Source organism: Diplotaxodon limnothrissa, linkage group LG5 (assembly GCF_057381915.1).
Source record: "Diplotaxodon limnothrissa isolate DT_005_m linkage group LG5, D_limnothrissa_male_GT1.1, whole genome shotgun sequence".
NCBI classification, from domain to species: domain Eukaryota; kingdom Metazoa; phylum Chordata; class Actinopteri; order Cichliformes; family Cichlidae; genus Diplotaxodon; species Diplotaxodon limnothrissa.
In genome coordinates, this window is record NC_140600.1 from 36,323,569 (window position 1) to 36,346,918 (window position 23,350).

General features: G+C 40.0%; 2 protein-coding genes across 3 annotated transcripts in view; one reads left to right on the forward strand and one right to left on the reverse strand.

Moving 5' to 3' along the window:
* cbfa2t2 (CBFA2/RUNX1 partner transcriptional co-repressor 2) overlaps positions 1-3,603 on the reverse strand; it is a 39,237-nt gene extending 35,634 nt beyond the window's left edge. Inside the window, exon 1 of the mRNA XM_085354669.1 lies at positions 3,580-3,603. Within this exon, the coding sequence (XP_085210795.1) occupies positions 3,580-3,598 (19 nt within the window). The 5' untranslated portion in view covers positions 3,599-3,603. The remainder of the gene's footprint in view (positions 1-3,579) is intronic.
* Positions 3,604-13,137: 9,534 nt separating this feature from the next.
* The window catches only part of snta1 (syntrophin, alpha 1), a 32,648-nt gene continuing 22,435 nt past the window's right edge, over positions 13,138-23,350 (forward strand). For both annotated transcript variants that reach the window (XM_085353488.1, XM_085353489.1), the window contains exons 1-2: positions 13,138-13,537; positions 19,689-19,874. In XM_085353488.1, the coding sequence (XP_085209614.1) occupies positions 13,255-13,537; positions 19,689-19,874 (469 nt within the window). In that variant the 5' untranslated portion in view covers positions 13,138-13,254. The remainder of the gene's footprint in view (positions 13,538-19,688; positions 19,875-23,350) is intronic.

Below are 23,350 nucleotides of genomic sequence, written 5' to 3' on the forward strand. Positions count from 1 at the left end.
GTGGGAACAGAGAGACAGGCATTAAGAAAGCATAATGTGGTAATCCATTTCTTTCACTTGCTTTTTCTTTTTTTTCTCGGCCAAATTGCTCTGAAGTGACTGGACACTTTTGTTCCTAGCCAGTGTCCCTCCACTTAAAGTCGACAAACAAATAAATGCTTGCGCACAACCGCAGGACTTGCATTTCTTCCTCAAAAATGATAAAGGATGCTTGGTTTTTTTGTTGAGTTTTTTTTTTTTCACACGACAATTTAAAGGAAAGACTGTTAACAGATGAACACACAAAAGGGAAAGAGGCTTTAGTCCCTTTTGGCCGAGTCCTTAAAAAGCCATATGACAAGTATGCAAAACCACTCTCAAATCCTGCAAGCCGCCTTTTTGGAATAGTCAAATGTGTCAAAGCGATGTTTACGCTACCAGTGACACCTGAGTACAGAGGTCATGGCGGTGGTTGGCAGTATAACAAAATGAGAGTATTAACAACACTCAGAAACCAAGCTGAGACCTGCAATCAAGACTGAAAGGCACAGCTGGGTTATCTTTCAAAGGTGGAGAAGTGATGTTTTGTTAAAAGAGTAGACGAGCACGGACACTCTTAATATCTCCCGTCTCCTGTACGCCTTCTATTTCTGAGGATTGTTATTGCCGGGTGATCCTCAGTGCAAGATCACATCTGGATCCTATTGTCTCCGCCGCTCTGTGCAGTACCGCACAGCAACAAGAAACAGCTGTGCAAAACTGGCTTCAATTAGCCTCACATTCTCCCTGACAGTTAATCTCTTTCTACTCCCATTCTCTCACTGTTTTGTTCCTTTAACTGTTAGGTCACTTCTGTCTTTCCCCCCTTTTTTTTCAAACCTTTGCTTCAGGTTGCCACACTGTCTGAAGTAATAGACATGGGATCACAGAGGATTGAATTGGAAACAGACAATGGGACGGAAAAGCTCAGAGGTCTCACGAAACATAAAACATGACAAATCCCATCTGTTTAAATGGACTGATGATGCAGTTTGCAGCGGTTTAGGCTGCAGAGATGATATATTTTCATTTCCTGTAAGAAGGGAGTAAATTCTGTTTATTACAGTCAGAGTTCATTTCCATCTTTGACTACAATTTTCACTGTAAATGACGATTAGCACTAGATATATGGCACTTGCAATTAAAGTCTATTCAAATTGTCTTTTCAGATTATTACTCAGACAGATGGTGCCAGAATCTTTGCTGTGTATGACACATTTGCCAAATCGGGCTACAAAGTAACCCAATAAATCCAGACTTTAAACATCTCTTTAACCACTAAAACCACACTTAGCAAACACTCCAGTGTGATCCAGCAGTGGAACATGCTGAATAAAATGTTGTCGCTCACAAGTAATTAATCAATCTCAACTAAACTCAAACTTGTTTAATTGTCCACAGTCTTGACTCAGCTGAACTGCAAGCAATCCAGCTCAGAACGGCCCTGTGATAGGAAATGGGAGCCAGATTTAAGGCAATGGAGTCGATCTGATGGGCTTGATGAGCAAATCTGCAAGGTTCTGCAGTCATTGTAGCCTTGGGGCCTGAGTAAAACACTAACAGGTGGTAGTGCTGGTTGAAAAGACCCACGCAGAGACCAGAGGGAGTGAGAAGGATACTGGGCTCACAGCCTGACACACAAAACACACACGCACACCCAAGTACATGCATTATATGAAAACACAGCCAACCACATGCATGACACACACCCTTACAAGCTACAAGCATTTATAACACACTGGGAAAAAAATATTTTCACACATTACAAGATACATAACACATAATGCAGACACAACTGCATGCAAGCTATCAGTCTACACGAACAAGAAACAGTGCAGGGGTGACTCGAAAGCTCTGCAGGCACCTTTCTCTACCTCCAGGATGGGGAAATTCTCCCACATGGCAAAACACTAAGGGCCCACGTCTGGCAATGCTAACAACCCACTCAAGCCAAAACCAATTAAAAGTCTCTAATTCAAACCTGCAGGGCCCCTTTGTCGTTTATTTCCTTTTTTAATGTCAGAGGATTGGAATCTGACTCTGTACCCCAGCCCAAAGAGAACAAGAGAAGGAGGAGAATAATCTGAGTTGAAGATTATCCATATGTTTTCAAGTAGAGTTAATTAAATCAAGAGAGAATGGAAATGATCAACTATGGTGTAGCAATGTTGAAACAAATGCTCTTCAGTACATTTTTTCCCAGTGAACTTAGAACATCCATCCTTCCCAGAGGGCTTTTTAGCTTTCTGCATAGCATCAAATTACTCTAACTAAACAGCAATTACGGTAAAACAGAAGAGTACCCACATTTTATCCTTTCTGATTTAAGAGTGGAACCAAATTTTCCAAAACAATAATCACTTTCAAATCCAGCATCCATCATGTATGTAGTTTTGCATTACAGTACACACTCTGCTGCTCCCTGGTGGCCGTTGTAACTCTGTCATCATCATTACCACTCTCACCACCAAAACATCAGCATCTTATTAAGTTGATGTGTTTGTCATCTGATTATCTGTTATTCTGTGGTGAGAAAGAGGCCAAATGGAGTCCTCGCAGGGGGTCACGGAAACACATGTCCAGAGTCAAGCCTTCAGGCTCTGCTGACCCCACTTGCATCATATGTTGGTCACAATTGTTTCAACAGAAGATGCCAGACTCTTTATTGTGGTTCTCACATGTGGACTACTGAACAACTAAGTGATGCTATAAATCCAGCGTTTAAACACATCCATTCCCATCAAATCCACACTTAGCAGCACACATAAGTGGGATCCAGTCACACCACAGTCAAGCTGCCTTGCATGGCTGTACTATTGACCCTCAGTGTCAGCAGTACAGCAGGAAGAAACTACAGACAAAGAGGAAAAAAAACTCCTCCTGGCATAAAGCAGGAGTTCCAGCCTGGCTTCACACCGCCTGGTGTTTTTGTCTTGAAAAGCTGTAAGCTCCAGATGGTGGAAAGAGAGGAAAAAAACTTAGTCTGGTGGATTAAGGGCTCCAAATCCTCCACTGAAAAGACACATAGACCACAAGCTGCTATTCAATCAAATGGGAGCATAATAGCCTTGTTGTGGGGGCTATATAAGGGATAATGCATCCAACAGAGTATGTGTTATGCATAGTTTATTCACTCTCTTTAATGGATCGTAATGAGCGTAAGATCTTACCAGACAAAAGGATAACCGAGTTTTTGTTTGCTCATCATAATGATTTGATGTAATGTGAAGTAACACGTTCAAAAGGTGTTTTTCCGAAGACTCAGCCTCCCCTCTGAGAGAAACTCTGATAACAATACTCTTTCCCTCACATATTAAGTAAATAAAGTTCTGCTTTATTTTCATTAGGAGGCAAAGACGTCTCTTTAACTGAGATCCTGGATTCTTAATTATGTAACGCGAGAATAGGACATACCGGCCATTTGTTCAACAGTATGCATAAAAGCGCAGGTGCAAAAAAATCAGGAACACACCTGTAAATATTCACTATATCAGATAAAAGATCGCATAGTCACACAGGATGCATTTCAATATGGAATAAATGCATTAAAGGTTCACTTACAAGTTAAAGCACTCGGCATTCCGACCATGCCCTTCGTCTTTATGAGTTTTCTTGCTCTTGGCGGAATGTTGGTTGGCGCTTCTTTTCAAGCACTTTCTCTCGCTTATTTTTTGGCAGACCTTCCTCCAAACCAAAAACCTTCTAAACACTTAAGAATAATGAAGAAACAATGAAGCACGATGTGCCGGAGACAATCGATCCAGTCCAACGCCAGGCATCAGGTATGTTTTCTCAAACGCAACAGAGAATATCTGAGTGGGCGGTACTAATTGTAAGCATTTAAAAGCAGAAAGCCAATAACGCTCGTTTGCAGCAGGGAAACAGTAATGATTAACTCCCAGCGGCAACAATAGGACACCAGTTCAGCTCGCATAATCCTCACAGCAGACACACTTCCATTGCCTTGAGCAAAGTCGTTTACGACCTCAACTTGTTGGTGTATTGATTTTGTTTTTCATAGCCTAAATCTATCGCTCGGAAAGCTTTCACAAATTGTCACTGAAACGAGCAAAGACGAGAGAACTATGGTGGATATTTACCCTTTAGGGATGAATTAATGTTGAACTTTGAACAATAAACTTGCACGCAAGTTAAAACAAAGTTGAATATTTTGTGTGTCATCTGTTGAGTCGAAGCCACAAATTGTTTTGGATTGCATCCAGAGTCTCACGTGTTATTTTTTTCTTTACCAGCATAATATTTGGATGCTGGCTGAGAAGGCTGTCAACTGTACCACCCCCGAGACACGCATATACACACCCAGCCACCATCAGCTCTCCATCCACCCCTCCCGCACCCATCCACATATGCCACACGCTCCTGTCCACCCCACACCACCACCTCCTCCGCCTCTTCTCCCTTCCAGCAACCGCCCCCCCTTCCCCATCCTCCACTCCTGCCAGGCTGCCACCTGCTCTCTGCAGCATGCTGCACAGCTGCTGTGCTACAATGACAAATTAAGGTCCACCGTGGCAGGCAGGAGTCATTACCTACTACTCCTGCCATGGAAGACTTGAAGAGCTATCAGCTACCGGCGCTGTGTGCCTCCCCCCTTCATGTGCAAAGAAGGGGTAAGGGACACTAATCGTTTTAATGAGAAGCAGGAGATCAGGGGGAGTTACAGTTTGGGGACACATGAGCCAATATGCTGTGTCAGTCAGTGTCTGTGCAAGTCAGGTGTTATTGACTGTGCTGTTCTCACAAGCAACATAACAATGAAAGAATACACATTCACAACACATTCCTTATTATTTAAGATAAAACTGTTCAGAATCTTCAGATTTTACAAGAGTTGCATTTGCCACTCACTAGAGCACTTACTGTTCACATTCAGATAGCATTTTTCAATAGTTAAGTTACACTTATAGGAGAGTAACACAGTTTTAACTTTCTTTATAATAACATAAGAAGCCTATTTATAGTTCCGGTAAATAGGGTTGGTTTTATGCCTGACAGGCGTGGAAAACATACAGTTAAACACAGCACTGAACAATATAAGAAGTATGCAAAAAAATAAGCACGCATGAGCATGCAAAAAATCTATTATTGTACGATCTACTGTACAATATAGAGCGCCTTGAGGTGACTGTTGTTGTGATTTGGCACTATATAAATAAAATTGAATTGAATTCAAATCTATTTATATGAGTCAACTCATTGTTTAAGTTGGACAGCTGTTGTAAACTTAAAATAAACACCCCAAATTGTAAACCACTTGTGCGCACACCTTAACTACTTAGCAGTACTACTTCAGACAGGCTTCACTGAAATACTGTAATGCCCCTGTATTGTAGTACATCTGTTATTATTTCAGTAGGGAACTCCATCAGTCACTGTGATCTAATCTAGTACTAATTCAGTGAGTCACCCTTTAAATGTATAAGTTTAAACAATATCTTTGACAGTGACAACAATGTCCTAACTCATCTTGTCAACTAGCCCTGTGACAGGTTAACAAAGAAGTGAGTAGTCAGTTGGCGGGAGACTGGAGTCAATGAAGAAACAGGCTTAGATGGTGGTAGGATTTTCAGTGGCCATTGTGGTCCCTCAATGTGACAGCTGGCCATTGCTCCCCCTTGAACCTCTTTCAGCCTCTTTGTCACAGCCTCTTTAATCAAACCAAGACTGTTACACAGCAAATACACTGACCTGAACTATGAGCTGACTGGATGACTAGCCAAATGTATTTGGAGCTGTTACAAGGTTTTAGCAATATGTAAACCCCCTCCCTGTTAAACTGTAGGACTAATATTAGCATGCGACCTAATGCATGAGCATTTTCATTTTTAAGTATAAAGAGAATGGTAAGTGGACTGGTTCTTATATAACGCTTTTCTACTCTCACTGAGCACTCAAAGCGCTTTATACAACTTGTGCATTTACCCAATCATGCCCATTCACACAAACACTTTATCTAAGGTTTTTAGGGCTTCTAACATTCACTCGCATTCACACTCCGATGGATGCATTGGAGGGCAACATGGGGTTAATATTTTGCTCAAGGATATTTGGCTCTTATCTGATTTTTGTGACATGGTAATGATTAGAGGTTTTTGTGTTTTTCTTCTCAGTGTTGAGACATAGTATTCTCGAGCCTTTGGGTACGGCTTCTCCAAACTCTGTGGAGCTCAGTTATAACCAGCTTTGACCATTACTACACCAGCCCCCATATTTACCTATTCACTCTTCACTGTACAATGGTTGACCTGACAGATTCTTAATCCACATGAGAGATTGCCCTTTTTTCCAATAATGTGCTTTCTCAGCTCACTGTACAAAGTCAAGAGGGGGCAAGTCATTAGCTGGTACTGTTTACCCTACTTTCTCAGCAGTCGTGCCATCTGTGTGAGCACTGTAGGTTGCATAAGGCCTGGCAGATATGACACCTCCGCAAAACCTGTTCCCTTTCATCCATTGTTTTAGTCAGCTCCTCCAAAATTATCTCCTTTTTTTGTCTGTTCCCTCAGCTTTCTTTTTACAAATCCACCCTCCTCAGCTATTTTCTTTTTGCGATTATTTACCTTTACCAATTTTCCTCTATTATTTACACACCTCCTCTAGTCTCCTCCTGTCATCCCTGACAGCTGACAGGCCAGACCCTGCCTGGTGGTGACACTTCACCCACGCCGACCCAAGCCAGATCACTTGTCCATGTGTAAGCCAGAGCCAGGGCCAAGTCCAGGATTTCTACTGGGGTGTGGAGGGGAGGCTGCAGAGGCAAGCAAGATGGCCCTAGTCATCATAATCATTCATTGCCTGCCGGTCCTTCTGTCCTTGGCCTCCTCCCACTCTTCATGCTTTTTTGTCATCCACATGTCAGGGCCACAAGGCACGCGTATCAGCTGAGCCCAGGATGGTCAGAGTCAACGGGGTCAGGTGGCAGACGCTTGGTTAATTCCTCTGAGACCACAAAGTGCTTGTGTCAACTCATACAGACACTGAAATACACAGATAAAGACAAACAGACATGCATTTGCATAGACACACATGCACCGCATTCAGTACGCAAAATAAGGCAGGCTCTATATAGACCATGATGTTAGAGAAGCTGATTGGGGGAATGGGGTGGGGGTATCAAATAGATAGATCAGCATTAAGAAGGAGGAGGGGAAGATTATAAACACACGAGCAGATGGAGAGAGATATATTCCTATTATGTAGATCCGTCTAACCCTCAGTGTGGTCTCCTCTCCTCCGCATGAATGTCTCATCCATATATACCTTTACATTATTCAGGAGGTTTTAATGAGAGTAACTAAATATTGCGGTGATTGTGGTTGCTGGGTTGTTTAGATGGCAGAAGGTGGGCCACAGGTGTACAAGCCTGAGACTTATTCTTCTGTTTGACCTCTCATTATCACCCCCAAATTCATTCATTGTTATCCTGTGTCCTTGGGTGTTCGGGAAGCAGGGCGGTATGTCTGTCTACTGTTGTCTGTTCACAGCACAGTCTGTCATTCATTTTTAAGAATAAATTATTCCATATTTTTAATCTATTATTATCCCCTCATCTGTCTGTCTGCTTCAGCTTATCCATCTGTTTTCCTGCCTTTTGCCCCATTTTTTTTAACCTTTCTCCTTTTTTTGCTCATTTAAGAACATTTTCAATGACTTTCAGGTGCTTAAAAATAACATAATTCCCAGTTGCTCTGCTAGATGAAAATGCCACAATCATCACTCGTCTATCTATATAGATATCCTTAGGATAGGATAGGATATCTATCTATCTATCTGTGTGAATGAGTGTGTGAATGTGTGTGTGAATGGGTGGATGACTGGATATGTAAAGCGCTTTGGGGTCCTTAGGGACTAGTAAAGCGCTATATAAATACAGGCCATTTACCATTTATTTATTTATTTCTATCTATCTATCTATCTATCTATCTATCTATCTATCTATCTATCTATCTATCTAATCTATCTATCCATCCATCCATCCATCCATCCATCCATCCATCCAGCAGCCCGTCATGGATGGCTTGATGAGAGGTCTGGTCTGTTGTTACAGAGGAACAGGTGGGGCAGACTAAACAGTCAGCACAGGGTTGAAATGAACACATACACAAAACACACACACATGCAAGCTGCAGGGAGGCAGGCTGTCAGCCGCTCAGACACTAGTCCATATGGTAGACCTCTGGAGCTGTTGCCCTTAGCAGAGTAGGGGAGGGAAGCAAAGATGCTTGGAGGATGGCAGGAGAAGGCAGAAGGATGCAGGGGGACGTTGAAACTAATCAGTAGGGCTCCCCAACTGTCCACTGTCTTTGGGGAGTTGAGATATGCATATATGTGACTGACTGAACTAAGGGTGCAGAGATGATAAGTTGGGGGGTTGTAGTCTGTTTGTCTGCTTGAGTGTGTGTGTACATCCATCCATTCATTTTCTTAACCGTTTATCCAACTGTGGACATGGGAAGGGGGCTGCATTCTGTCCCAGCTGGCGTTGGGTGAGAGGCAGAGTACCCCCTTTACAGGTTATAAGTTATGTGGAAATAATGCTTTAAGTTCTTAATTTGATTTCATTTATTTAACATAAATACAATACATATTCTAGTGCTTTAAGCAATTGTTAAATTGAAATATATAAAAAAAAATAGATAGAAATAATGATCTAGCAATTTTCACATGTGTTCTGTATATACAAATTGTGTTTGTAGTTTGTTGTCATTATTATTCAAACGTATTGTCTTATTACTTAAACAACAACAAGAGATACAATAGCAGTCTGATGTTGTTGAGAAGTGCTATAGGGTAATGTTAGTTGTCTTCAGCATAGCAGAAAACCAGTCTGCCTTGACCTAGACAGAAATGACGTTTATAGATCATTAACATGTTAAACTTTTATTCAACTTACATTTAGTCATATATATTTATATATTAGTTTGTTTTTGTTTTTTTAAATTTATGTTAGCAAAGATAAAATTAAATACATTGTCAACTACACATACAGCCATCATAGATAAAGTTAATATTGTTTTTGTTTTTTAATATATCATATAGTCATTTTAAGCATTTAAATAAGGTTTTTTTTTAATATTTAAATGAAAATCTTGTGTTTTATATCCTTTATTCATTCATTCTTGATTTTTACATGCAAGCCCAATATAACTGCTATTAGGTTTATCAGCAATGACATACATTCACGCAACGCACTCTATTAGTGCAAATCATCATTCACCGTTTTGGTTGTTTTTCCTGTACACAACAGAAAACAGATTTAATTTCAGGTCCTTGACTTCTTGCTGACTTAAGCTCTAGTGTAATTTGACGGTGCTCAGTATTGGTTAAATCCTGCAAGGACAATGGTGAAATATGATGTCATCCTACACTACTGTAAATGCAAGCACACTAGCAAACAAGTCACTACTTTAATGTGCACAATTTTAATACTATAGATGACTAGATCCACTCCAAACAATCCAATCAGTTTTGTTTGTTGTGTGAGAGATCCTTACAAATCCTGCTCTTCCATTCAGCTAAGCTTTGCAAATATATTAAGCTGTGCTACTGTGAAAGAGAGGCCGGCCACCTGCCACTCACATCCCAAATAGACCAACAGATGCATAGACTGGAGGTCAGATGGCCAACCACTTGTCATAATGCTAAACATCACCATGTAGACCCACTTCTTAAGTCAAGCACTGTTGTTGAAGTCTCCCATTCATTTTTGCTGTGCTATTTATATGTGTGCTTCTATACATGTGCTAATTAGTACAAGGACGTATCCTTTTCTAAACAAAAGTGTGGACAAAGGAGGATAAGGTTTATGGGTGGAATGAGAAAAGGTGACAATAAACTTCATATAAATCATTTGTTTCATTAATTATGTTAAATGTAGCAAGGGTAACTGAACCTCAAACCACACTGGCTATGTATAAAAGATGGGTAATTTTTACCTAATGCCAGCACCAACTAGTTTGGTTAGGCAGGTGGATCTGTAATTCACTGTGATTTTGAATGGGGTGCTAATTTTAGATGTTGGAAAAACAGGTTTAAAATATACTTACTGGAGAAACTGAATAGCCATTTCCTTTAGACGACATGTTTATTGTTTTGGGGATTTTCCGCCTTCTAGAACAGGAAGATTGGGATGACAATCCTACATACCTGCACACGTGAGCTGGAACAGAACCAAACCCAGGCCTCTGAGCTGAGGACAGACTTTTCTACATGCGGTACACACTCTGACAGGTGAGCTACAGGTGCTGTTCTTTTGTGCGCTCATAGGTTGAACAGAACAGGACACTGCCGCTTGGCTAAAACAAGCTCCGATACTGGACCTTATTTCTACCTCACAAAATCATAGCAACTGGCCAATAAATCCATTCGTTCATTAACCATTAATTAATTAAATGCCACATTGTACACTTGCCATAGAGTGGTTTCATCATAGTTGTGTCTTTTTTTAAAAAAAACAGTTGCTTGCTGTTGCTGAAAACAACAGGGTTGATGTGATAGCTGAGTTTGTATGACTTATTTGGAAACACAGGAATCATCTGACTTCACTTTAAATTTGAAAATCCACATTTTTAACTGCAAGACTATGTTCCCCATCACATCTATATAATATTAATGGATACGATGCCAATAAAAACAAGCTCCATCTTGTATGTTCATAAACAGTATAATTGTTGTATCTTTAGTATTTCCAAGTAAACCCTTTGTCTTTACTTTAAAGTGTCACCCCGGGCAACTGAAATGTCCAAATGATAGTTGTGATTGGTCCAATATTTGTTTATATTATCTAAATGTATTTATTTATTTTGCTCTTTGAGTACCATATGGCATTAACTGCCTACAAATCCATGAATACTAATAGACATATGGTTGGATATGAACTAAATAATCAAAGGGTAATCCTGGGACAGGCTGTGCTTGTTTAATATCAGTTAATGACGCAGTAATTGCATTTTAACCTTATACATATGGCCTATACTTTATAACTGCAAAATGTGTTTTCTTTAACAAGACTGTAGTAAAGTCTGAAATAGTTTCTCTTAATTCAGCTGTTTTTACTGTTTATTTTATTTCTATCACAGTGAAAACCTCATCGCATAACAATCAGAAGCTGTTCCTAGATTTTTTTTAAAGTACTCTATAGGACATGTGGGAAATCTTTGTTATTTAAACAGATTAGGTTTCCAGTGTAGAGGTAATAGAGCCATTTAATCACTAGAGGGAGACAAAAGATTTGAATCTAAGCTTTGAAATTCCCTGTTGAATATTTAGTGTGAAGCTGAGCCATGGTCTATGACTTAAAAAACAAGTTGTTAGAAATAAAGTTGTTACATCAATATTCACTACAGTAAACATGAACCAATTAGAATAAAGTAAGCGTTGATATTTGAGTTGATTAGCTACTTTAGAATTATAAAGAAATGTTGTTGACAGATGAGAATATTTAGAGCATCTGTGTGGGTTTAGAGGAATTTTCAGTCAAAGCTCCAAACTTGTTTTCATTAAGGGAGCAACTGCCTCTAAACAGCCCACCCAGAAGAGTGTTTTCCAACCCTGAGTGCTGGGACTTCTTTGCTATTTCACCTGCTGTGAAGCAGATGCAACACAGGCTGCCACACACACAGCTGAAGGGCTGACAGACACCTTGCCGATGCAACAGAGCATAGGAAATGAGGACTGCTTCATCAGCTTGTTTCAGTGACTCCTGCATGGTCTTAATGTCTATGCTGCACAATTAAGTGCACCTCTGCTGAGTCACCACAACAGTCCAGTACTTATCCACGTTGAGTTTCTGTCAAGACCGAGACTGAACGGCTTGGCTTATTACTCCTGAAATCATGGCATATTAGGAAATAGTTCAAAATAGTTATTGCATTTTTTTTTCACATTTTTCATTACATATTTACTACTCACTACTAAATGAAAAAGAAAACTGACAGCCAGAGTAGATTTCTGCAAATTACAAAAGAAATGGAAAGCATTGCTAAACAGTTTGAACTGAAGAAATGAGGAAGGAAATAAATTAAATCTGAAAAATATTTTAGTTTGAACTGGAAATTTAAACATGAAAATTGTGGACTGAAAAGAACTGAAATTCCACTTACTGGCACTCATCTTCAGCATACGCAGGATTGTTTTGGGTTTTTAACTGAAACACCATGAGTTGCATTTTTGGCAGTAGCCCCGGTGGAATCAGTTTACTAATCTAAACCACGATTCTACCTTCTATCTGCAGAAAATTTCAAACACAAACAACAAAGTTTTCATGTATTTTTTTAGCCCATTTCTTCACTGTCATGGAATTCCCAGTCTGGGAGATGAGGTCATTTGGTCTTGGTCTGTATCCAGTATTGATTCATCCTTTGCGATGCTCAAACACCACGCTGCCAACTCATTTGGTACCTACTGGAGAAGAGCTTTGGGCTAATCATGCTTTGTACAACATCTTACTGGTCACGTGTCTGGTTTTAACAACATTTACTGGTTATTTGGTTACTGACCAACTTTAACTATGCCTCAGCTGCTGCAACAGGGCATCGGTGTCATGGTACTGAGGGGCATTATGGCCTCTTTCAGTTCCTGTTGTCCTGAAACTCATTTTGAATAAGAGCTAATAAATATAATTGTTCTGATTAACGTGCAGGCTTCTTCATGGTAACATCACACCCACTGTTTTCTGTCAGCAGAATTCAAGCCGAAGATGCTTAGTGGGTGTCATTCCTGATATAAGCTCTCTTCACTAGAAATACGATTCTGGCCTTGAAAGCATATCGATTTTGTTTTCCTTATTGCAGAACTTATATATATATATATATATATATATATATATATATATATATATATATGCGCAGTGATTTTGCGCGTTTCGGGCACACTGGAAATGAGATCTGTGATCTGAGGCTGGGTGTTGAAATACACTCGAAATAAATAATGAATCAAAAACTTAATTATGCGTGGCTCAACCTCACATTGCTGATTAACGGATGGGCTGAACAAGAAGCTCTTTGAACTTTGAGTGTGTGTCAACACCGCTGCTAATCGCATCGCCCTCAATTAACTTTACTTAGCCTACTACTGGATAAACCTCTTTTGGAGGAGGAGGAGAAAATAGAGGGAGGGGGGTTCAATGTGTGTGTCTGCATGCCCCCTACCACAGCCCTCTACCCCCTCTTACAGGACTGCCAGCCCGTCTAGAGTTATTCCAGGAATGCGTTGAACATGGCTGCCGCGATGAAGGCGCAGAAAACGGGACTGCTGGAACTTCGAGTGACCGTGGACCGCTGGATCCGGGTATTGGCTACACTTACCGAAGATAGTCTCACGTTAAACCCCGGCGAGGGCACCGAAGAACCCGCGAAGCCAAACCCGAGTCCTGCCGGTGCTATCAACGGAGACCCCCCGAACCTCAGCTCGTCCCCGGTCCCGGAAACCATCACCAACGTGAAGCGCACGGTGCGAGTTACCAAGCAAGATGTTGGCGGGCTCGGAATCAGTATCAAAGGTAAGGTAGTTTACGAAAGTATCTTAAAGATAGCTAACTGCATGAACGGCGAGTTACTGTCAGTTAACACAAGTTTTGACTACAGCGTACCTTCTGTCACCCACCGCGAAAACAGCGGCCAGTTAACTTGCCTAACTTCAACAATGTGCAACAATTCTCAGAAACGTGCGTAAAATGCAACTTTTCCGCGATTTGCTCTATGACAAATATCCGTTCGTGTTATAACTCACACGTATAGGTCCGATGTTAGCGCAGAAAAAACGACAGCTGTGATTTTCTCAAGCTGTTTCTCTCCTCAACAGGGAACCATTTCAGTGCACCACAGTCACCGGAGACGGTAATTAGTTCGCTACTGTCATGTAACATTGGGTTCCACCGTGTTTAAATAACTTGGATAATTGAATTGAGAGAAATCAGGAAATGGCACGTGATTCTGTTTAACTCGATTTGGGTTTTAAAAAGTTTCCACAAATCCCCGAATACTTTCCGTAGATGCTTATTACCCAGCAGTGTCGACACCAGCAGTTCATTTAAACATATTTATTTATGGACTACAGACACCAAACAAAGCAGGTTATAAACCTGAATATTATGCGTTATCAACCAACACTCACATACACAAATATGTCATTAGTTTTATTAGATCTAACTTCTGATTATGAAGCTGTAACACCAATAAATATATGTGACAGAGTAAAATCCACGCTCTACAGAGTATTTTAGGTGGTTCAAAGACCTTTTTGGCTGTGGAACTTTGCTTTTGAATGAGCAATCTGGAGTAGACATGGACACAGAGACCTCTACTGCACATAGTGGCCACAAGAATATTGTTTCTACAGGGACTTCTCAATGAAGAAAGGTTGTAATCTCTCCATATTTTACCAGCAAAGCCTGCATACCTGCCATGTGTTTTGCAGCAGCTGATAAAAGACTTTTCCTTGTCCTGCTTCCACAAAAATAGCCTATCTCTGTGGGGATCTCAAACTGAAGATGATTAGGAAGGTTGAGCAGTGGGATGCTATGTAAATATAAAAGATAAAACGGACAGGAATGTGATAACAAAGTTTTAGGAATGTTTTGGATATTATTATATTTTATAGACGGACAAATATTACAGCTTTTGTTCTTGAAATTTAGTAGCAACTGATAGATTTACACTTTTTCTTTTTACACAGCTTGCTTTGTGTCTTTACATTGTCTTTATAATTGAAACAGTAATTAGGTGGTCATTTTCATATTCTTGCCACACACAGTGGGGTTCCGCCGCCTTGGCTTTAACTAGAATTGTTTGAGGTTATTGTGGTGAACTTATGATTCTTTTGTGCAACTTAAATAAACACTGTTTGTTGCACACTGATGTATTACATACTGTGTTTCTTATTTTGCTTGGGTCGTGATAAATGCAAATGCAGACCCCACAATTCTCGCCTAAAAAGTCAGCTTTCTAAATTCAGATTTTCCTGGTGGTGTGTTGTAAATATGTACTGGAAGAGTTTTCCTAGAATTACATATAAAAATAAAAATCTCATTAGGTTTCTTGCACAGTCTCAATAAATCTAATTATATTTTTTAATCATAACCCCTGTGTGATGACATGTATCATATCAATGAATTATTGTCAGTTCACAACCTTAAGTCACCTTGTGTTGTAAAGCATGGGCTGCCAAGGCAGTAAAAGGTGTAATAAATAACGGGCATGGATCTATAAGCAGCATGTGTGGGTATAATTGCATGTGTGTGAGCTGTAGCTTCCTCCTGGCAAGTTTGTCTTCCCAGGTAATCACTTGGCGATTGGTTGATGTAAAGTGTCGAGTTGATAGATAATTGTAAACTTGCATTATTGTCATGTTGCAAAGATGGCTCATCATTGTAGCTGCTGGTGACATCTTAATTTTTAGTCCCCCCGCAATTCCGAACAACAACAAAACAAAGCCAAACCCTAATGACATAACTGTGATGTCCATCTGTGGAAATGGGTGGGTTTGAAAATCAGACAGCATGTTATTAAAACCAAATCCTAGCTAGAAGCCTTTTGGCTTGACATTGTTGCGATGCTGGATGTTCAGAGGCAGTTTTGGGAGGAAGGGTATACAAGATTGAAAGTGAAAGGTGCAGGCAGAAAGAGCAGGCCAAACATGAAATGGTATATGGGACAAGAGGTCAAAGAGGTGAAAAGAGTAAAAAGAAAAAAGAAGCAGGAAGAAAAAAGTGTCAGAAACGCAGGGGGAAACAAATGAAAGAACAGAGAAAAACTTGTAGGCTAGTTGACACCGCATTGCGAACAGCTGAGAGAAGCAGCTCACAGCAGTCAGTTGTCATTGGCTAAAGATGAAAGCTATGTGGCTGGGAGTGGAGTACTCCACTAGTGTTAATTTTAGGGAGCCCACCCCAGCTTGAGGAAGAGTACGGAGGCAACTTTAACTCACGTCTAAATTTAAGAGGGGAGGCATGAAATCTAGACTCCAGGTCTCTGGACAGGCAGAATGGTAAAAGTTTGCGTGTCTCTGCAAACATTTTTCCTTCTTTGGAGCCACTGAGGTGCACGGTCCGTGCATATAACCACAATGACAGTCAGAGGGAATGCTACTTTGAGAGAAGGCAGTTGGTGAACAGTACCATAAAACAATTATTTCACTTTAAAACCATCCCAGACTTTGTTTGAATAGTCCCTATGTGTTGAATTCCAGTTGGGTGGGCCAAATATTATGAAACCATGTTTTGGTTCCTGAAACTCTTATAACAGACCAACTCATACTTTTTCCAGACATTATTTTTGTCAGTCAGCAAGACTCAAGTGCAACATTGCATAACAAAAATATTAATAAAATTGCATTAGGAATATGAATCCACAATACTTTGAAGTTTTGTTTTGACTCTATATATTGTTCCAGCATTGTGTGAATTAAGCTGATGACAGTTGAAGTGCAGACGTGCAGATTTTTTGATGATGAAGAAGCATTATAATAAATAAATTAGATACACAGCACTATTATACCATTTACTAATCTGCCATAAGAAGCTTCTGTGGCTCCACCCTGTCTGTACCACTGCCACCCACCTTATATTTGATTGACAGATTCCCAGCTGTAGGTGCTGAACTGTATTTGACATGAAATGCACCTGCAAGAATGGTAGGAAGGAAATAAAGGTTTGTGTGGGAGTGGCAGACATATTAATGGTTATTTTTTAGAACAATATGTCAAAAAATGTTTATTCTGCAATCATTCCAGTAAGTGGTATTTCAGACTTGAGGGAAACTTCAGACTCTCTTGGGAATTTCCTCTCTCCTCCAAGGTCAGGCTTTATAATGTAAAGAAAGTGGGAAAAAAATATTTTTAACTGTTCCTTAAAGGTTTTGTCTCCTCATTGATTCAAATGTCTACTCTCTAAACGTGCCCCCATCCTTTTCTCTGCCAACGCTAAGTGTTTCTGACACCCTCCTCATCATCCCCTGGATACTTTAGCCCTTTTTCAGACTTACACTCTTTACCATAAAACCGATGACCTCCAAACTTGTTGGCCTTATGTCTAAACGAGCTTCACTTTTTTTTGTAAAAGTCATGATCTCTATCTTTCTAGGCCAGGCCGAGTAACATTTAAATATAACTTTATTAACGACACAAGTTTGAACTGCAGCCACTGCTGTCTCTCACATGCTGGTATGCTGAGCAGCACACACTGAGACGTTGCTCTTGTAGACAATGGCATGTTCAAAAGTGTTGCCACACTTGAGTAGAGCTTATGCTGACAATGCTTGTCTCCTTTTTTTATGGTAGAAAGCACTGGCTCCGTCATTGCCTTGGGCATGTCTGAATGAACCTGTGTGGAACATTAAAGTGATAGTGACCTATATTTGAATGCCGCCACTTTAACAGACTAATGAAGCCATTAATGTTACATTCATCATGTCTGAAAATGGCTTTAGAAACCAGTATCACTATATCCTAGAAACTCTCTTGCCTACTGTGCAACTGCTGTACTACATTTGAATCCTCTGTTATATGCACTGTGTGATCTTGAGCTATATCAATCCATATCAGCTTTAATGAAGCCTTATTGTATGTTCACTCATATTGTCTGCAGTCGTTGTTGCAACTCTGTCCATTCACAGCAATTCTGTTAGATCTTCCAGTATTAATTATGTGGTTGGATTAGCTTATTTACTGTTATTATTCAGTTTTGTACAAGAGTGTAGTTACTTATTTAAAGAATGTAATGAGTTGGGGCTATCTTGTGCCTGTTACCTCATGAATAAAATGTTAATTTAGTGGTATATAACATGCTAGGCCATGATATGTGTGTGTGTGTGTGTGTTCCTCCTTGGGTCTTCTGCAAAAGTCTGAGGTACTGCACAGAATCTTAGCTGTTCCTAGGACTGCACTGGACTTAGACCCCTAATGTTGTGCCTGTAATCTGCTGGAGCCACTCTTCCAGTTACATCTCCTAATGCTCCTGTTACCACTGGGACTATTATGGGCTTTACCTTCCACATCTGCTCCAGTTGTTCCCTGCTACTTCTCTGTTTTCTTGTGCTCCCTTTTCTCATGTTGCTGTCCCCTGGGACTGCCACATCTACGACCACTGTGGTCTTCTGCTCCGTGTCAACCACCACTATGTGTGGTTGGCTGGCCAGCAGCTGCTTGAAGTCCCACAGGACCTTAGCCTTGTTGTTCTCAACCACCTTCTGTGGTGTCCTCCATTTGGGAGTTGGGTACTTCTAACCCATATGAGGCACAGCTGTGCTTGCACACTATCCCAGCCACTTGGTTGTGTCTCTCAGTGTACACTGTCCCAGGTTACATCTCCTGCACCTTCCTGGTCCTGTTGACTGTGGCCTGTGGATCTCCAACGTTGATAGTAGAATTCTCTCACACTCCATATACAATATGCAATATCCATTTACAATGTCACCCACTAAAGAAAGAACTGCAGATTTTTTTTGTATTGTAGTATAGTGAAGTCTATCATTTCTACCAGTTAGTTGTATCTACTTACAACCACAAAATGCTCTCTTAGAATGACTCTTATAGGCTTATAGGCAGATAACATGGTATCCATCTACTTTGGCTTCTGTATTTGTTGTTGATTCTTCAGCTCCTTTTCAAAATGGCATTAATTAAACACAAACCTTAAAAAATATACCTAGCAGTATTGATAGTCATGCATGTTACTTAACTGTCCTGTGACAAATTCCCATATCTTTTTTAAGATTTAAAGTAATTACTCAAGTTTATAAGTTTAGTTGTTTTTTTATTAAACATTTGATGATATACATAAAAGATAGCATCACCAACAAAGCTTTAAAACCCACATTAACTTATCTTTTCTATAAGCTTTCTGGAACACCCTCGTTAATTCAGTGACTGAGTCAGTGAGGGCCACATATTGCCTCTGATTATACATCTATATGATGCTATGGTGCTCAGAATAGTGGATAAGTTCATCGTCCTGGTGGCGTGTGTAGAAGTTTTGATATTTTTAAGAATACTACATTGGGTGTCCAAAGAAATTTGCATGATAAAAATCCTCGCAGAGGGATCACCCAGAAGAAATAGCAAAAAAAACCAAAACACAAAAAGCATTTTATCGTCTTTAAGACTATTTCTCACTAGCCTGAAGGCCAAAGTCCAGCTTTAAGCTGACATTAACGATGATATTTCACATGAAGTGCGGAAGCCCACCACAAGAGTTACAGCGCATCCATCAGCTTACTAGTTGACCTTCATTGTGTGACAAAGAGACAAAGGGAGGGAGAGTCGGAGACACAGACCATAGTACAGTAGGCCGATCACTGTCTCCATCAGTTTTTATGTGCTCGTTTAACTGCAGTTTAGGTGACTAATGTTAAGGTGATAAGGGACAGAAACTGTTTATTTCATATTTATAACTACCAACCAGCCACACACTTTTTTAGTTTTATGACTCAGCTCTAACTTATACCTTCTGGTGTGAAGTCACAGTGAATTTAAGGGCATTTTTATCAGTGCTTTATTTACCAGCGTCCAAGAAAACATATAATTTGATTTGCTTTATATACTGCCAATAGGCCGTTCAAATAGGAACTACCAAACTGCTTTGTGAAGCTAATTAGTGGTAAAAGTTGGATTTTTCCACATGATTTTTAACTTGATTTTCTTGTCTGATCATGCAGGTGGCAAGGAAAACAAGATGCCAATCCTCATCTCCAAAATTTTTAAAGGCCTGGCTGCTGACCAGACCGAGGCCCTTTATGTTGGTGATGCCATACTCTCTGTCAATGGTTACGACTTACGAGAGGCCACGCATGACGAGGCTGTGCAAGCGTTAAAAAAAACCGGGAAAGAAGTCATCCTTGAAGGTAAGATAGTTTTCATTTAGCCAAAAACAATTAGAGTACATCCTGTGACTCTGACATTTTCTTCTTTGTCCAATTCAGTCTTTCTTTCATTGTTCTTCCTGTTGTGCGCCCGCTTTGCTGTTCAGATGCTCTAAAAAGTGACAGGATATTAGAAGTTAACTACAAAACATGCAAAGAAGAAAAACTCCTCGTATTGCCAAATGATATAGTCCTCAGGGTATTAAAGTACGTAAGTTCTTATATCTCATCCACCCTCTGTGCACCCCACAGCTCCAAATAGATACATAGGTAAAAATAATGAGAATGTTTGATACCTTGATATTCTTTATAGATTTTTCCAGACCTGATTCAGTCTTCCTCGAGGGTGAAAAATGACGAGCCGGGAGAGACGCTTCATTTAATCAAAACTTTGATCTGACTTCACCGGAAACATCCAAATAATGAGTTGAACTCAAACAGCGAGAGGAAAAGCCTCACTATTTAAGAATACTGTTAGGGCTCACACCTGTGAGCACCCCAGTATGCTAATGCAGGCCCGGCCCTAACCAATCTGGCGCCCTAGGCAAGATTTTAGGTGGCGCCCCCCTACATCGGCAGTGTAGTGTATGTACTCACAAGAAACCGAATAGCTTTGTCTTTGACCTTTTTTTTTTTACTTAAAGAAAGCAAATTCACAATCAGAATAATTAACAAGATAAAAAAATATATGAATAAATAAATGAATACAAAAAATAAAAAATGAATATATGAAATACAATAAATTTTACATACATAAACACAATAAAACGTGTCAACAAGTTGGATAAAAGAAATTAAAAATACAATATAAATAAGGTAACAGGAACACCGCTTGATGCTGCTGCAAAACTGGTGGGTTGTGCTGCTGAGGTGGAGGCAACAGGAAGGCCGCTTGATGCTGCTGCATCATGGCTGGGTTGTGCTGCTGATGCTGCATCACTGGTGGGTTGTGCTGCTGAAGTGGAGGCAGCAGCGGTAGATGTGGTAGATGGCCCAGGGGTGGGATTTAGAAACTTCAACAGTGCATCTGAAGAGAGGAGTATGTGACACCACTGAGTATTAAAGTCTAATAATAAAAACATATGATTCCAGGAATAAAATGAAATGATATAATATAAATGAAAAACCAAAGAGATATATGTATGATGTTAACTCTTATGCAAATTAGATTAGATTCAATTTATTGTCATCATTACAGTGAAATGCTGAATAGCAGAATGCAAAGTAACAGTATAATATCATATGAGAATGTTATGTTATGATTATCTTTGACCGAATCACAGCAGTGCTCATATTAAAAAACAGCATTCCCTCTCATGTGATATTGCTTAATTAACATTAATGATGTGCACTTTAACAACTAGGCTTACAACTATAATATATACAGGGGTGGAAAAGTGACTATTACCTGCAGGGTAAACGTTAGCTAACCAGAAGGCAATAACAATGTAAACAAAAAACACCTGCTTAAAAGATGAATACAAATGAGGAATGGTGGGAAAGGTGGGAGTACTGTAATTACCTAACGTTACATTATTATTTTCCATAACAATTTAGCCCCCTCCACAATATTAACTGACGTTAAAACAGTTAACTAGCTATTTATTGATTAGCAATTAGCGAATCATGTAACATTAGCTTAATGCTAAAAATTTAGGTTACTATCACATTCAGACAAATAATTTCATGTAGGCTAACGTTACCTACCTCTGTCTTTTTCTCGTTTCTCCTCCTCTTCTTTTCTCTTTTTTCTTCCCTGGGCACCTGACAGTTTTGGCCGTTTTGACATCTTGTGTTGATTTTTTGATGTGGTGACGTCCAAAAGGAACCATGATACGGGAAGGGAGGGGGCGCACCGTGCGGGGGGGGGGGCGTAATGTTGTAACAAATAATATCTCTATTAAATAAGCTTTACTTTGCATTTTAATTAACGTGGGATTATTTTTTGTATTTAGAAATAATAGTACCGACTTTTCTTTTTTTTTCAACATTTGTGGCACTGGCGTGGCGCCCCCTGATGGACGGCGCCCTTAGCATTTGCCTATACGGCCTATGCCACGGACCGGCCCTGTGCTAATGAACCGTCTTTCGATAATATTAAACCGTTTTGACACTGATACGAAGTTAGGTTCATGTCAGAACTACTGCAAACTCATGGGATCCGGCTGGCTTTGCATAGGAAGCTTTGTGGTGGAGTCAGAAGGTGTATTCCCGTCCTTTTATGCTCACTCATTTGTGTGAGATGCTGCAGCAAATGTACAATATCTCAGTCATTCTCTATTTCACTCTCAGTATATTCTTTCAGGGTATGTTCATGCATGGATGTAAATGTGACAGTCTGCCAGTGGGTGTAACACAACAAGGTGAATCTGAGATGTGAATTTTAATTGTGAAGACAGGGGGAAAGGATTAAAAACACTCTTTTCTCTTTCTAAATGATTGCTCAACAGGAATTTGGCATCTCCTGCCAAGCTGACACAGAAAGGACAGTGGTTGGTTCGAGTTGATATTATTCAGTGACGATGCTTCTCGTCTTCCAGATGAAAACCTAGTAGGTTTTTTTAGATACAAATTTAATAATTATGTATTTTCTATCCTAAAAAAACAGAATTTGAAGTTTGACACAGGTTATTGAATCGCTATTTTTCTATGACACAGAATTTCTCAGGGTTAACTGGCACAGTAGGGCAGCTTCAGCAACTTAAGTCAGCACAGGAGATACAAGTAGCGCTATAGCCAGGGGAAATCATTGCAAATCCCCCTGTCTTACTTGTCCACAGTCAGGCAGAAAAGTGTTGATATCAGACAGCTCAACCGGTGCTGCTGTGTGATCTGACATGTCAGGAATCATTTCATGGGTTTCCCTCCCCCCTGAGGGCCCGATAGAGGAGTGAGGAGGCAAAAGAGGCTCAGAGGCTCACTGAGGGGTATGTGTGCATGCACATTTTTGATGTTCTGCTGATGTATGTCTGTCTGACCAGGAGATGACTGGACTTCAGGATGCATATCTGTAGTGGAAATCTTGTGAGCATTTTACGGGAATAAAAGAAAACATCTTTAGGGTTGTGTGTTTTTTGTTTTTTTTTCCTGCTGTAATTTTCAAGATTGCACCTTTATTTCAGGACTATTCTGTATCATGATAATGCTTGAAAATACCGATGACATAAAGTTCATGTACAGTGCTTATTTTGGTTTTGGCATTTTGTCAAGATACTCACAAACACAGTGAGAAGCAAGCTCCTTTTTGGCACCACTCTGGTGTTAAAGGTCAGGGTAGCACTCTCTTTTACATGTGCACAGCAACAAACACACACCACTGCTGTGCTCACGGCAGTTTTCAGCGCTCTGTTAAATTCATAACACAGACGGCCTTGACTGAGATCAAGGAGAAACGGCCTCCATCATATTAAAATATCTTGACTATATGAACAGTAACACTTGAATCTGTCAGATAAACC